This window comes from Plecotus auritus (genome assembly GCF_963455305.1).
Source record: "Plecotus auritus genome assembly, chromosome: 1".
In the NCBI taxonomy this organism is placed as follows: Eukaryota; Metazoa; Chordata; class Mammalia; order Chiroptera; family Vespertilionidae; genus Plecotus; species Plecotus auritus.
This window is the reverse complement of record NC_137770.1, coordinates 47,625,846-47,640,707: the sequence shown is the minus strand read 5'-3', so window position 1 is coordinate 47,640,707 and position 14,862 is coordinate 47,625,846. Positions and strand designations below refer to the sequence as shown.

General features: G+C 38.6%; 1 protein-coding gene across 2 annotated transcripts in view; it reads left to right on the top strand.

The window, feature by feature from the left end:
* Positions 1 to 14,862, top strand: part of PIAS1 (protein inhibitor of activated STAT 1) — a 134,741-nt gene that overhangs the window by 39,144 nt on the left and 80,735 nt on the right. For both annotated transcript variants that reach the window (XM_080648142.1, XM_080648141.1), the window contains exon 2: positions 742 to 1,186. In XM_080648142.1, coding sequence (XP_080504268.1) covers positions 742 to 1,186 — 445 coding nt within the window. The remainder of the gene's footprint in view (positions 1 to 741; positions 1,187 to 14,862) is intronic.

The window sequence follows — 14,862 nt, the reverse complement described above, 5'->3', positions numbered from 1 at the left end:
TCCCGCTCCATCCTTTTCCTAATGGTTTAGTGTAAAGAGAAGGGGCTTTAGAATCTTACATAACTGGGTTTGAATCCCGACTGCTACTTAGTGGCTCTGTAGCCTTAGGTAAGTTATTTAACACTCTTAACTAGTTTCTTTATACATGAAGCAAGAAGGATAACACCTGTGTATTTGGAGATATTTAGTGAAAACCAATATGAAAATATCAAATATATTTAATATATAATGGGTCAAAAAAGGTATAGCTTATGTCCTACAAATTCCAGAATTAGTATAGAATGTAGTACTTGATAATATGTTATTTATATCCTGTATACATTTGGTATTTGAAGTGGGCTGCTTATATGTTTCATGTATACTTATGTAATTTTTCCCTAAGAAAACAAATTTCTTGAAAGCTCATTATTATATTTTGCCATCCACATATCAGTCAGCGTTCTGGAGTAAGTGCTTGATAAAGAACTCACAGTTTTATCAAAACAGTGGGATGAGGTGAGATGTGGTTAGTCTTAAAATGTTTCATAACCCTGGGTAGAAGTCAGTGAATTTATGAATATTAATTTTCTTTGGTTACTTATGTTAAATGATTTAAACTAAGTTTGAAATAACTAGAACTCACTGTAAATAAATTGTCGTCTAAGCAAACGATAAGGAGAAAGTGTTATAATAAAGTATTGTTTAATATTGTAAATTATATTCTTGGAATACTAATGCTTTACATTTTGTTTTGTCTCTAAGCAAATGGTTATGAGCCTTAGAGTTTCTGAACTTCAAGTACTATTGGGCTACGCTGGGAGAAACAAGCACGGACGCAAACACGAACTTCTCACAAAAGCCCTGCACTTGCTAAAGGCTGGCTGCAGTCCTGCTGTACAAATGAAAATTAAAGAACTCTATAGGCGGAGGTTCCCCCAGAAAATCATGACGCCTGCGGACTTGTCCATCCCCAGCGTACATTCAGGTCCTATGCCAGCAACTTTGTCTCCATCTACCATTCCACAGCTCACTTATGATGGTCACCCTACATCATCACCATTACTCCCTGTTTCTCTTCTGGGACCTAAACATGAACTGGAACTCCCACACCTTACATCAGCTCTTCACCCAGTCCATCCGGATATAAAACTTCAAAAATTGCCATTTTATGATTTATTGGATGAACTGATAAAACCCACCAGTCTAGGTAAGATGATTATTCTATAATGGTTATTTGGTTACTTTTGGGGGATACATTTTCATTTTAGAGTTTTAATTTGACCCAGTTGATTATTCATAATGAAATTTACACTTGATAATAATGATCTTCTAATTTTAGACAGAATCAAATGTATAAAAGCTATCTGTTAGACAATAGAAGTGTAGTCAAGTTTTTAGTGATGGTTGCTGACACAGTAAATATTAAAATGTCTTCAAGAATATAAACTTGTGAAGTATATTTTAAATTACTGATTAATATTTTATTATAACCCTTACAAATTAAAAAATTAAAAACCCAATAATTATTACTGACCTCTCAATTCAGTTTTTAATTTTCAAGAAATTAAGACATATAAAACAAATTACTAGCTAGTTTTGATTATTTAAATGATTTCATGGTTTTAATTATTTTAAAAGGAGATTTGAGCTTTGATCTGTAGTATTTCAGTTTCAGTTGACTTTTTAAAGTGGACATATGTGCTTTGCAGGTGCACACATACATAATCATGGCAATATAATACAAATACTTGAAATTTCACATACTATGTTTTTTCTAGAATATTAAATAGAATTTAATTTATTAATCAACTTGCAATTTTATTTTACTTTTTATATACTTTTATTGATTTCAGAGACGAAGGGAGAGGGAGAGAGAAACATCAATGATTAGAGAGAACCATTGATTGGCTGCCTCCTGCATGCTCCCTGCAGGGGGATCAAGACCAAAACCTGGGCATGTGCCCTGACTGTGGATCAAACCATGACCTCTGGTTCATAGGTCGACACTTCACCACTTACCCATACGGCTGGGCAATCAGTTTGTAATTTTAATTGCTATAATGCAACCTTACTTAATTTAATGAAGAATAAAGCAAACATTATTGTGATCTCTAATGCCTTTGGTGTAAATCAAATTTCCAGGTGCTTGTTTGTTGTTATAAATCAGTGGTTGTTAGTAAACTATGGCCTGCCGGCTGCTTTTTGTGGATCTGAGCTAAGGATTTTTTTGTGTGTGTGTGTTTTTAAATGTTCCTAAAGAGTTCTTTAAAAAAAAAATAAAAAAAGGAATATGCAACATAGACCATGTATGTCTGCAAAACCTAAAATATTTACTGTCTGGCCCTCACAGAAAAAATTTGCTAACCCCTGTTACAATGAACATTTCAGTTTGGGGGATTGTTGAGTGTTGAATTTTGAGAACATTTACTGAAATTCTTTGAACTGGGAAATGTTTGTTTTTATATTTTGCAGAATTTACCTGAATAAATCAAGATTGTAGGAGTTATTTTCTTTTTTTTTAAATTTAATAAATCTTTATTGTTCAGATTATTACAATTGTTTCTCCTTTTCCCCCCATAACTCCACTCCACCTGGTTCCCACCCTACCCTTTGCACTTACCTCCCCCCACACTGTCCTCATCCATAGGTGTACGATTTTTGTCCAGTCTCTTCCTGCACCCCCCATATCCCTTTCCCCCTTAGAATTATCAGTCCACTCCCTTTCTATGCCCCTGATTCTGTTATATTCACCAGTTTATTCTGTTCCTCAGATTTTTAATTCACTTGATTTTTAGGTTCACTTGTTAATAGGTATGTATTTGTTGTTCATAATTTTTCTCTTTACTTTTTTCTTCTTCCTCTTCTTAAAGAATACCTTTCAGCATTTCATATAGTACTGGTTTGGTGGTGATGAACTCCTTTAGAATGTTCTTATCTGTGAAGCTCTTTATCTGACCTTCCATTCTGAATAATAGCTTTGCTGGGTAGAGTAGTCTTGGTTGTAGGTTCTTGCTATTCATCACTTTGAATATTTCTTGCCACTCCCATCTGGCCTGCATAGTTTCTGTTGAGAAATCAGCTGACAATCGTATGGGTGCTCCCTTGTAGGTAATTAACTGTTTATCTCTTGCTGCTTTTAATGTTCTCTCTTTGTCTTTTGCTCTTGGCATTTTAATTATGATGTGTCTTGGTGTGGTCCTCTTTGGATTCCTTTTGTTTGGGCTTCTGTGCGCTTCCTGGACTTGTAAGTCTATTTCTTTCACCAGGTGGGGGAAGTTTTCTGTCATTATTTCTTCCAGTAGGTTTTCAGTATCTTGCTCTCTCTCTTCTTCAGTCACCCCCATAATTCTGATGTTGGTACGCTTGAAGTTGTCCCAGAGTCTTCTTACACTATCTTCAACTTTTTGTATTCTTTTTTCTTTTTTTTGCTTTTCCAGTTGAGTGTTTTTTGCTTCTTTGTATTTCAATTCTTTGACTTGATTCTTGTGTTCCTCTAGTCTGTTGTTGGGTCTCTGTATAATATTTTTTATTTCAGTCAGTGTATGTTTAATTTCTAGTTGGTCCTTTTTCATATCTTCGAGGGTCTCGTTATATTTATCGGCCTTTTCTCGGATATTCTTGAAGAGCCTTATATCCGTGGTTTTCAATTCTATATCCATTCGTTTGTTTTCCTCCATTTCTTTTGTTTGTGATCTGTTTCTTCGTCTTCCCATTTTTCACTGCTTCCCTGAGTTGGTAGAGTAGTTTTGTGTGCTAGGTTTCCTATATGGCCCAGTGGGTCGGCCTCCCCAGTTAACCTGAGGTGGACACTCGTGGTGCACCCCTTTGTGGACTGTGTGTACAGCCTTGTTGTAGTTAAGTCTTGATTGTTGTTGGTATCACTGGGAGGAATTGACCTGCAGGCCAGTTGGTTGTGAGGATCAGCTGTGTCTACACTGGGAGTTTTTCGGTGCTGGAGACAGCCTTATAGGATTAGCCTTGCCAGATTGCAAAAGCCTCTGTGCTCAGCTTGGAAGGGGTGGAGTCTCAGGGCGGGGCAGACAGTCTTGGCTTCCCATCAGCCCTGCCCTTGCGCGAGTCTCTAGACCTCTGCCTTCCGCGGTTCCCGAGTTTCCGCCTTACAGTCCAGATTTCCCCCGTAAGAGCGTGGGTCCCCAGGGGCTCGCCGGGAACTGCGGTTCAGTGCAGTTGGAACTGAGGTTCAGTGCAATCAGGAGCTTCCGACTCCCTTCCGCCAGGGACAGCCTGTGGTAACCTCCACAGTCAGTCTTTGTGCACACTCGTGCCTTCAGACCCCTGCCGCCGCGGCTCCCCTGAGTCTCCAAGTCTCTGTGTGCCTTTCTCTCTACCTGACAGTCCAAACTCCCCCTGTGTGAGCCTGGGTCCACAGGGTTTTGCCTGGAACTGAAGTTCAGTGCAGTCAGAACTGGGGTTCAGTGCAGTCAGGTGCTTCTTTCCCCCTCCCGCCAGAGAAAGCCAGCCAGGCACTCCGCCGCCCTTCCTCTCTGCGCATGCGTGTCTCTGTACCTCAGCTCTTTGCCGCTCCTTCTCCGTGAGATTTCCTCTTTCCTTCTAGTTGTAGAATTTCCACTCAGCCAGCTCTCCTGTGGTTCTGGATGGTGTCTGTTCTATCTTTTAGTTGTAGTTTTGAAATTGTTGTGTGGGGCAGCAGTTTAGGTGCTTACCTATGCCGCCATCTTGGTTTCTCCTGTAGGAGTTATTTTCATACAACTTGAATTTTATATCACATTTTATTTTAAAAATAGCCATAATAAGAAAACTTAACAATTGTTGAGAACCTATATGCTTATGAAGCTTACACATGTTCATTATAAAAAATGAAAATGCCGCCGAAACCGGTTTGGCTCAGTGGATAGAGCGTCGGCCTGCAGACTGAAGGGTCCCGGGTTCGATTCCGGTCAAGGGCATGTACCTTGGTTGCGGGCACATCCCCAGTGGGGGGTGTGCAGGAGGCAGCTGATCGATGTTTCTCTCTCATCGATGTTTCTAGCTCTCTATCCCTCTCCCTTCCTCTCTGTAAAAAACCAATAAAATATATTTTAAAAAAAAAATGAAAATGCCAAGTCCTTTCCTCATTATCAGTTTAATGTGTATGCATTAAAAAAACAATTTGTTTCTTGTTTTTTAAGGAAGAATCATACATAGTATTCTGTGATGTCAACCCCCCCCCCCCCCGTAACATATTTTATAGGCATCTCTCTTTGTCTCATTTATTTACATTTTTAATTGAAGGCCAGATATATACACACACATTTATATATGGCATGTATGTGAGCATGTATATTTATTATAGCTCATATCTTATTAAAGATTTTATTCTATTCCATGATTTAAAGTCTTTTATTAAAAGACAGATATTTTCGCCGAAACCGGTTTGGCTCAGTGGATAGAGCGTCGGCCTGCGGACTGAAGGGTCCCGGGTTCGATTCCGGTCAAGGGCACGTACCTTGGTTGCGGGCACATCCCCAGTAGGGGGTGTGCAGGAGGCAGCTGATTGATGTTTCTCTCTCATCGATGTTTCTAGCTCTCTATCCCTCTTCCTTCCTCTCTGTAAAATATCAATAAAATATATTTAAAAAAAAAAAAAGATATTTTCAGTGTTTTGTTGCCAAAAACATGCTGTAGTAAACATCATCTGAGATTTAAAGGAAAAAATGCTGGTGGCTTTTATTTGATTGGATTCCTAGCTCTCAGATTTTCTTATAGTCTAAATTAATGTGTCTTGTTGTTTTTATTTTCATACAAGTACCAGTATGAATAGATGTTGTTTACACATGTATCTAAATTTTCTTTCAGAGAGTGGAAGTGCAGACTGGACAAGTCATGGTTATGTTGGATAATGGTTTAAATTAAACTTAAATTAAGGAAATTAAAAATGTTTATTTTGAAATACTTTACTGAGATATTTTGTTTGGATATATATTTATTTCTAATTGTCTGTACTAATTGTCTTTTCATGCTTTTGTAGCCATAACTTAATCTATAATAATAAAAGTATAATATGCTAATTAGACCGGACGTCCTTCTGGTCGACCTTCCGGACGAAGCTGGGGCTGTGAAGGAAGCCCGGTCCCAGGTGCCAGAGGGAAGCCGGTGCCGGCAGTCAGGGGAAGAAGGAAGGCCTACTATTGCACGATTTTCATGCATCGGGCCTCTAGTATATCATAATTTATATCTTAAAGCTTTAATACTTCAGGGCACATCTATCTTTATGGGGTTTTTTTTGTTTTGTTTTTTTGTTAATCCTCACCCAAGAATATTTTTCCCGTGGATTTTTTTAGAGAATGGGAGGGGAGAGAGAGACACACACACATAGATGTGAGAGAGACACAGTGATTGGTTGCTGGCCCAACCAGGGCTGGGGATTGGACCTGCTACGCAGCTATGTGCCCTTGATTGGGAATTGAATCCCCTTCCTTTTTGTGTGTGGGCTTATGCTCTAACCACTGAGATGCACCAACCAGGGCTCTTTATGAATTTTTTAATGTGAACTTAGTAATGGGTTAAATATATGGTTTCCCCATATATTTATATTTCCCCATATAATTAGAAACAGATAGTTCATAAGGAAGTATAATGACTCAAGTCCAGAATGTGACAGCTAAATTTAATTTTTCATTTGTATCCGTTCTATTTTGGCCTTAAGCACTAGATTTAAACAGATTTTTAGATGTTCTGATGTAAGCTGAATGTCTTTATGCATGGTTCATGTTTCTTATAAAGTCAAAATAGTTGTTTTGTTATCCCCCACTTTATTAGATAATTCTTACCCATTTTTTACAATAATTTTATTATTACTTCTTTAATTTTAAAGTACTTTTAATTTTAAGGCTTTTTTCATTTTGGGGGCACATATTAAAGATAATGTATTTTATTGTCTATAGTTAACTAGAAGAACGGGAGATGAAGTAAAGGTGGTTGTAAAGTGAAATGCTTGACTTATTGTGTATTTTTGCCTGTCAGTGTTAAAAATCTGTTTGTTCTATGAGGCCTATACCATATGCTTTTTAAAACCTTTTCCATTAATTTTTCTAAGATTTCCCCTGTATTCCTTTCCCATTCAGAATCGATATCACTTTTCTGCATGCTCTTAAAACATTTTGTTGTTCTTAGTTTCTTAAAATTGTAAGGGCTCTGCTGTATTCATTGACATATTCCCACCAGTGGCCCGGTGCATGAAATTTGTGCACATTAAAAGGGGATTAATTAGAGAAAATAACTTAATATTGCTATTTGCCCTTTCTCTATAATAGAAGTGTGAGAGATGAAAGAAAATTAGTAAAATTAGTATAGGAAAATCTTCCTCCTGTCAGAGTCTGGGGCACACCACGGGACCCAGAGTCAAGTTCCCGCCCACCCACATGCCCCTCAAAATTGCGTGAGACCCAGACCCGGCCGCTTCCCGCCCCCCTCTCCCCCCCAATTGGGTTAGATCCAGACCTGGCTAGTCCCACTCTTGTCAAGCCCCACTGGGCAGGGAACATAGCCTCAGGTCCCCTGGCCTGGCGCCAGGATGGGGGGCGTGGCCTGAGGTCCCTCGGCCCAGACCGGGGTCGGGGGGCGTGCCTTGAAGTCCCCCATCAAGCCCCGCCAGGTGTGGGACATGGCCTGAGATCCCCTTTCAAGCCCCACTGGGGGGGGGGGCATGGCCTGAGGTCCCCCATCAAGCCCGGGGCGCGCAGCCTCAGGTCCCCTGTCAAGCCTCATCAGCAGGGGGGTGCAGCCTCAGGTCCCCCCCTGGGCAGGGGGCGCGGCCTGAGTTCCCCTGACTCAGCACTGGGGGTGCACCTTGAGATCCCCTGTCAAGCCCCGCCAGGCAGGGGGGCGCAGCCCTCAGGTCCCCTGGCTCAGTGACAGGGTGGGGGGCGGACCTGAAGTCCCCTGTCAAGCCCCACCTGGTGGGGGCGTGGCCTGAGGTCCCCCAGCCTGGCATTGGGGCTGGGGGAGCAGCCTGAGGTCCCCTAGCCCAGCACCAGAACGAGAAGCGCACCTTGAGGTCCCTCGTCAAGCCCTGCTGGTTGGGGGGCATGGCCTGAAGTCCCCTGGCCTGGCACTGGGGCGGGGGGAGCAGCCTGAGGTCCTCTAGCCCAGCACCAGGACGGGAAGTGCACCTTGAGGTCCCCTGTCAAGCCCTGCTGGGTGTGGAAGGCGGCCTGAGGTCCCCTGTCAAGCCCCGCCGGGTGGGGGGCGCGGCCTGAGGTTCCCTGTCAAGCCCCACGGGGGCGGGGGAGGGCGTAGCCTCAGGTCCCTGGTGATTGCTTGTTAAGGCTCCTATGGGAACTTGGCCTCAGCTGTGGGTGCAGCCATCTTTGTGATGGAGTGATGGTTAATTAGCATATTCCCTCTTTATTAGATAGGATAATAACTAGCTATGAACCTATTACATGGTAGTTGTTCGGTAAACATTTATTAGCTCTCCAATTCATTTAAATACTATAGTCTTTTACTTTAATTCAGTGAATTTTAACCATTTTCTCATCCAAATACAATTGAGGTATATCACTTATCATAAACAGTAGCTTATGAGAGGTAGAAAATATTTAATAGACTATTTAAAAATATTCTCCTTATTACAAAGATAGCACATTTAATGTAGAATCCATAGACACTAACTTTAGACATAAGTTTTTAAAATATTTCTATTGTGTTCCTCTAGTTAGAAGTCATCAGTGTGCGTGTGTGTGTGTGTGTGTGTGTGTGTGTGTGTGTGTGTGTGATTATTTCTGCTTTTGTTTTAATGAAGAGGAGAATCTCAAATACTGACTTAACCCAGCAGGATCTTAGCCACATATATTATTGATTCATGTAAATAATAGGGCACAGAAAAATTTTCATCTTCATAGTATATTGAGCACCATGTGCTAAAATGGGTATTTTGAAATATCATTTACATAGTGTGCCACTCTTGGTGTTGATGAGCTATGAAATTTACACAATTATGAAAAGTCAAATAATTTTGGATTAAGATGTTTTGTTAATGTCCATGTAGATATGTTTCCCCTCAGTACTTTAATATTATTTAGAATAATAAAATTATTTAGAATATTATTGTTTATATTTATTAAGTTGGCTTGTGTTAGAGCATAATGGTAAAAACAAAATATTTTCATAGTGACTAAAAGAATAATTCTTTAGGATGCAGTATTTGATTTGATTCAGAATTGAATAACCAGTTTTGTAATATTTAAGTTTTGTAATTACAAGTGCAACTGGTATTAACAGGTTTGAGAATAAATTTTCTTTTGTGTTATTTTTATTTAACTCTCCAAAGACAATGAAATTAGTAGTTTTATTGAGAATAATTTCAGTGAGGGTTTGTGTGGTTTTTTTTTTTAAGAAATCTTTTAGCTCTCTGTCACCTCTTTGGAAGGGTTATAATGGGGAGAAAGATTTAGAGAAGTAGGGAGGTAATAAGTAAATTAAGTTTTTTTTGTAGTTTTACATTTGTAGTGCTTCTTTTAGAACTTTACAGTTTAATCCTTTTTTCATTGAGGACAGTGACAGTAACTGAGGATAAAATGAAACAATTCACAGGCATCTTAATTTTTTTTTACTAAAAATGATCATAAAAAATTGGAAATGATCTGTAAAGATGAGCTCCTCTTTTTGTTCTTCCTAATGCTAAAAGTGCCCTAATATTTTTTTGGGAAAGTATTTGGATGCTACAGACAAGAATCTGAAACACTGAGACATATTTTAATTGTTAACCACAAATTGAAGGCTATTCTTCAATTTGTGGTTAATCAGGTCACTTGTTTTATAGTTCTCTTTTTTAAGTCTTGGAAGGTGATTTCTATTTATTATCTGTCAAACAATCTTTTCTGTAAAACACCACAAATTTCTCTTGTCTGGGTTATATATATATATAGTATTTGGATTCCTGAGTTCTGTTACAAGTAGTTCTAATTTGATGTGGGATAATATATGGATATTTTATAGGGAAAACTGACCAACAACTTAGGTGTGCTGGTTTTCTAGTTTCAGTATTTTAGAAAGCTAGGTTGATTGCTTTCCCTTTAAAGTAGAAGATTTTAATATAGAAAATGATAATTATTTTAGGCTTGGGAATAATTTGTTGAAAACATTTGAATTATATATTTTAATTATATATATTATCTATCTTATTCATCTATCTATCTATCTTTGGTTTTGCCCTAGGAAAACAAGCGCAGATGCGTCAGTACTTCTAAATAGTTAAAATGATCCATCTTGTTTTGTGCAGTGTAGGTAAGGTGTCTGCTACATCTTAATAATATTGGTTACCAGTGTTTTCTGCTAAGGGCTCCTCTGGCATTGGATTATATTTCACGGTTTCCTTCTCTCATTTTTGATAATTGAATTTGCCTTCATATGCCTAATAGCCAGTGCTTGGAGATCAGGTGATGCAAATTCAAGGACGCAGGCTCTAATAATTACTGAAAAGGCATTCAAAGATTTTACGCACGCTTCTCTACTTTTAGAAAATTTGCCTTCTAACCATTCAACACAAGCTGTGATCTGTACTAGAATTTTGGGAAGTCAAAAGCCATATTTCTTTTGTAGGTGGGTTTCTTCCCTAGAAACTTTTTGGCTACAGATATCTGATTTTCAAAACAAAATCCAAGCTACCCTTCTAAATCTACATTCCTTTGTAAATAATATTCTTTTTATCTGATGAATTTAATAATTTTATTACTATTTGTATATAGTGACCCAGAGCCTAAAGGAATTTAGTGTGTTTTTAATAAATGGGGGTCTGTATTCTTGAGTGTTATTTCAGGAACTACTAACGATAGTCTCTTTGGTTGGAAAGGAATCTTATCAATCAGAATCAGTAAAGAACCCCTCTGTGTAATTGTACTTTTAAATGTAAGATTAATGAGCCAGCTATTTAGGTCCAGAAGCAAGTAAGTACAGTTTAACAAAGAAATCCAACATATATTTTTATTGGGATGGAATTTAAAGATCAAATGTGTAGTGTATATATAGTACTTGATGTGAATTTCTGAATTTGCCAGTGGGTCCTATGCCACTTTGGTTTAGTCTCTCCATCAAAATTTGAATTACCATACTAGCTGGCTTGAGGACTTGGTTGTGGTAATCATGGTACAACAAAGGGACAACCCAATTTGGCAATCCATTTCTTTCCTTTAAGAAATTTTGTTGGTAGATAATCTGGGGCATTCCCTTTCTTTAGTAGCTATACTATTTCAGTGCTGACAGTGCTTGCAGATGACTCCAGTAGTTTTGTATTGAGATTAGTCATTTTAATTTGTTCACACTACTGCTGCTAAGTTTCTTAAAACTAAAATGTAAATAAGCTTTAGATATTCAAAGAATGGGATATTGCAGTGCAAAAGAAGCTGGATGTTGAATGCAGTATTATAATTACATTATTTAAGGTAGGTAAAAATAAAATGGCTGAATTGTTTTTAAGAATCTGCTTTAACATATGACTTCTACCTGTTCTTGGTTCTCTCTCTCTCTCTCTCTCTCTCTCTCTCTCTAATAATAATAATAATAAAAGGGTAATATGCTAATTAGACCAGATGTCCTTCTGGACAAAGTAGGGGCCAGAGGGTGGCCAACTCGGGTCCTTGGTGCCTGCGGGCTGCCGGAGGGAAGCCAGCCTGGGTCCCCAGTGCCTGCGGGCGACTGGAGGGAAGCCAGCCTGGGTCCTGGGTGCCAGAGGGAAGCTGGTGCCAGCAGCCGGGGGAAGGAAGGCCTACTCTTGCACGAATTTCATGCACCGGGTCTCTAGTTCTTATATCCTATATAATAAAAGGCTAATATGCAAATAGACCGAATGGCGGAACAACCGAACAGCCTGTCGCTATGACGTGCGCTGACCACCAGGGGCATGCGTGAAACATGGTGGGTGTTGGCCGCAGTGGGATGGTGGAGCAGGTGAGTGGGGGTGCCAGACTGAGGCAGGGTGCCGGTCGCTGTCATTGGGATTGAGCCTCTAGTGGTTACTGAAAATTCTTTGCTTTTGCGCACTGCGGTCCCACCTGCTGCTCACACCTGCTGCCAGCACCTACAGCCGGTACCCAGTGCTGGTGCTGATGGTGCCGGCCGCAATCGCTCTGCACTGTCAGCAGGTGTGAGCGGGGCCGATGCTGTTAGCACGTGGGAATGGCAGCTACAGGAGCGGAACTACTGGCAGACAGGACCCGGGGCTGCAGCGGGAGGGGGGCTGGGCGGGGGCGCGGAGGATGGGCCAAGACCTGCCCCTGTGCCTACCACTGCCTCGTGGCCCACAGTTCCTTTCAAGGTGCATGAATTTGTGCACGGGGCCTTAGTATAAGAATATATATTTTTGTACTTAGTTAATTCTTTAAATGCAAAGCAATTTTCCTACTTTGTTGTGAAAGGATATCCATACTTCTAAGTTGCTAATAAATTCCATCCTCTGCACCCCCCACCCAAAAAAAGTTTACACTCCTACCAACATTTTTGTGAGAGCACTTATTACCCACAGTTTCATCAATAATTTAAAGTTTTTATAAACTGATAAAGTAAAAATAATATCTTGTTTTAATTTATATACTTTTGGCTTTCTGCTGAAGTTGAACATTTTTATGATTATTAACTATTTGTAATCTGTGATTGCTTGTTCATATATTCTTTGCTTATTTTCCTTGCCTGTATTTTTTTCCTTGTTGGTTCATGCTTTGTATATAATGCATAGTAGTCATCCCTCTATTATATGTTTTAAATATTTTACCTTGGTCTGTAATTTGTAATATCTCCCATTACACAGAAGTTGAAAAACAAGTTGTAATTCAAATCTGTGAGTTTATGATGTTTGCATTTTTAAAACAGCTTCATTGAGATATAATTCACATATTTTAAAATTCACCTTGTTAAAGTGTACAGTTCAAAGTTTTTTAGTATATTCATGGAGTGGTACATCCATCACCAGTATTTAATTCAAAAAAATTGTATCACCTCCCCAAAAGAAACACTACTGATTATCAGTCCCTCTCATTTCCCCCTCCCCCAGCTCCTGAAAACCACCAATCATCTTTCCATCTATGGATTTGCCTATTCTAGATATTATATAAATGGAATCATGTAGCATGTGGCCTTTTGTGACTGTCTTCTTTCACCTAGCATAATGTTTTCAGGGTTCATTCATGTTACAGCATGCAACAGTGCTTCATTCTTTTTTTAGGGAGCGGGGGAGTATAATTATTTTTAATGAATGTGTCTAATTTTCTTTTTAGAATTTTTAATTGTGGCAAAAAAACTTACCCTCTTAATCGTTTTTAAGTGTGCCGTTCAGTAGTGTTAAATACACTCATATTGATGTACAATAGACCTCTAGGCCTTTTTTTAACTTGTAAAACTATAACTTTTTCCATTAAATAGCTCCCCATCTGCTCCTCCTCCCTAGCCACTAGTAACCACCATTGCACTTTCCAAGGATTTGTATATTTTAGGTACCTCACGTAAGTGGAATCATATTTGTCTTTTTGTGACTGGCTTACTTCACTTAACACAGTGCCCTCAAGCTTCGTCCATATTTGTAGAATATGCCAAGATTTCTTTCCCATTTAAGGCTGATTGAATTCCATTGAATGTATATACTAACCACATTTGGTTAACCATTCATCTGTAGATTGACATTTAGGGTTGTTTAGTTTCTTGGTTGTTGTGAGATCCTGCTTATCCAAAAGTAGGAGTACTGGGTCATAATGCTAGTTCTATATTTAATTTTTTGAGGAACCACCATGCTGTTTTCCAGAGCTGTACCATTTTACATTTCCATTAACAATGCACATGGGCTCCAGCTTCTCTGCATCCTCACCAACACTTACTTTCTGGTTTTGTTTTGTTTTGTTTTGTTTTGTTTTGTTTTGTTTGTTTGCCATTATGATGGGCCTGAAGTTATCTCATTTTGATTTGCATTTTTTTCATGATTCATGATGAGCATCTATTAACTCATGTACTAGTTGGCTATTTGTATATTTTCCCTTTAGAAATGTCTCCTCAAGTCCTTTGCCAATTTTTTAACTGGGTTATTTGTTTTGTTATTCTTGAATTATAGGAGGTATTTATTTAATTATAGGTGTTTATTGATTTTGAATATTAACCCCTGATTAGATATGTGATTTCCAAATATTTTCTGCCATTTTGTAGGTTTCCATTACACTTGGTTTATTGTGTGTGTTTTTTAATGATAACAGGGTATTTTATTTTTTTAAAAAATTTACTGATTTTTAGAGAGAGGAAGGAAGAGGGATAGAAAGTTGTCTTGTTCCTGAGCTTAGAGGAAAAGCTTTTATTTACCATTGAGTGTGATGTTAGCTGTGGTGTTTTTTTTTTTATATATACTTTATTATGTTGAAATAGTTTGCTTCTAGTTCTTGGTATTGAGTTTTTAAATAATGAAAGCATGTTAAATTTTGTCAAATGATTTTTTTCTGCATCAGTTTGGATGATCATATGGTTTCTCTTTCATCCTGTTAATGTGGTATATTAATACTGATTAATTTTCATATTTCGAACCATCCTTGTGTTCCACAAATCCTACTTGGTTATGGTATATAATCCTTTTCATGCTGTTGAATTTGAAGAGTAGACATTCTTATATTGCTCTTTAGAGGGAAAACATCTAGTCTTTTACCATTGAGTATGATATTAGTTGTGGATCTTTTCATAGGTGCCCTTTTTGTCAAAAATTTTTAAGTCATGAAAATGGAATTTAGAATTTATTTAAATGCTTTTTCTCCATTTATTGAGATGATCCTGTGGTTTTTGTTTTTTATTAATATGGTATGTTGTATTGCCCTAACCGGTTTGGCTCAGTGGATAGAGCGTCGGCCTGTGGACTGAAAGGTCCCAGGTTCGATTCCGGTCAAGGGCATGTACCTTGGT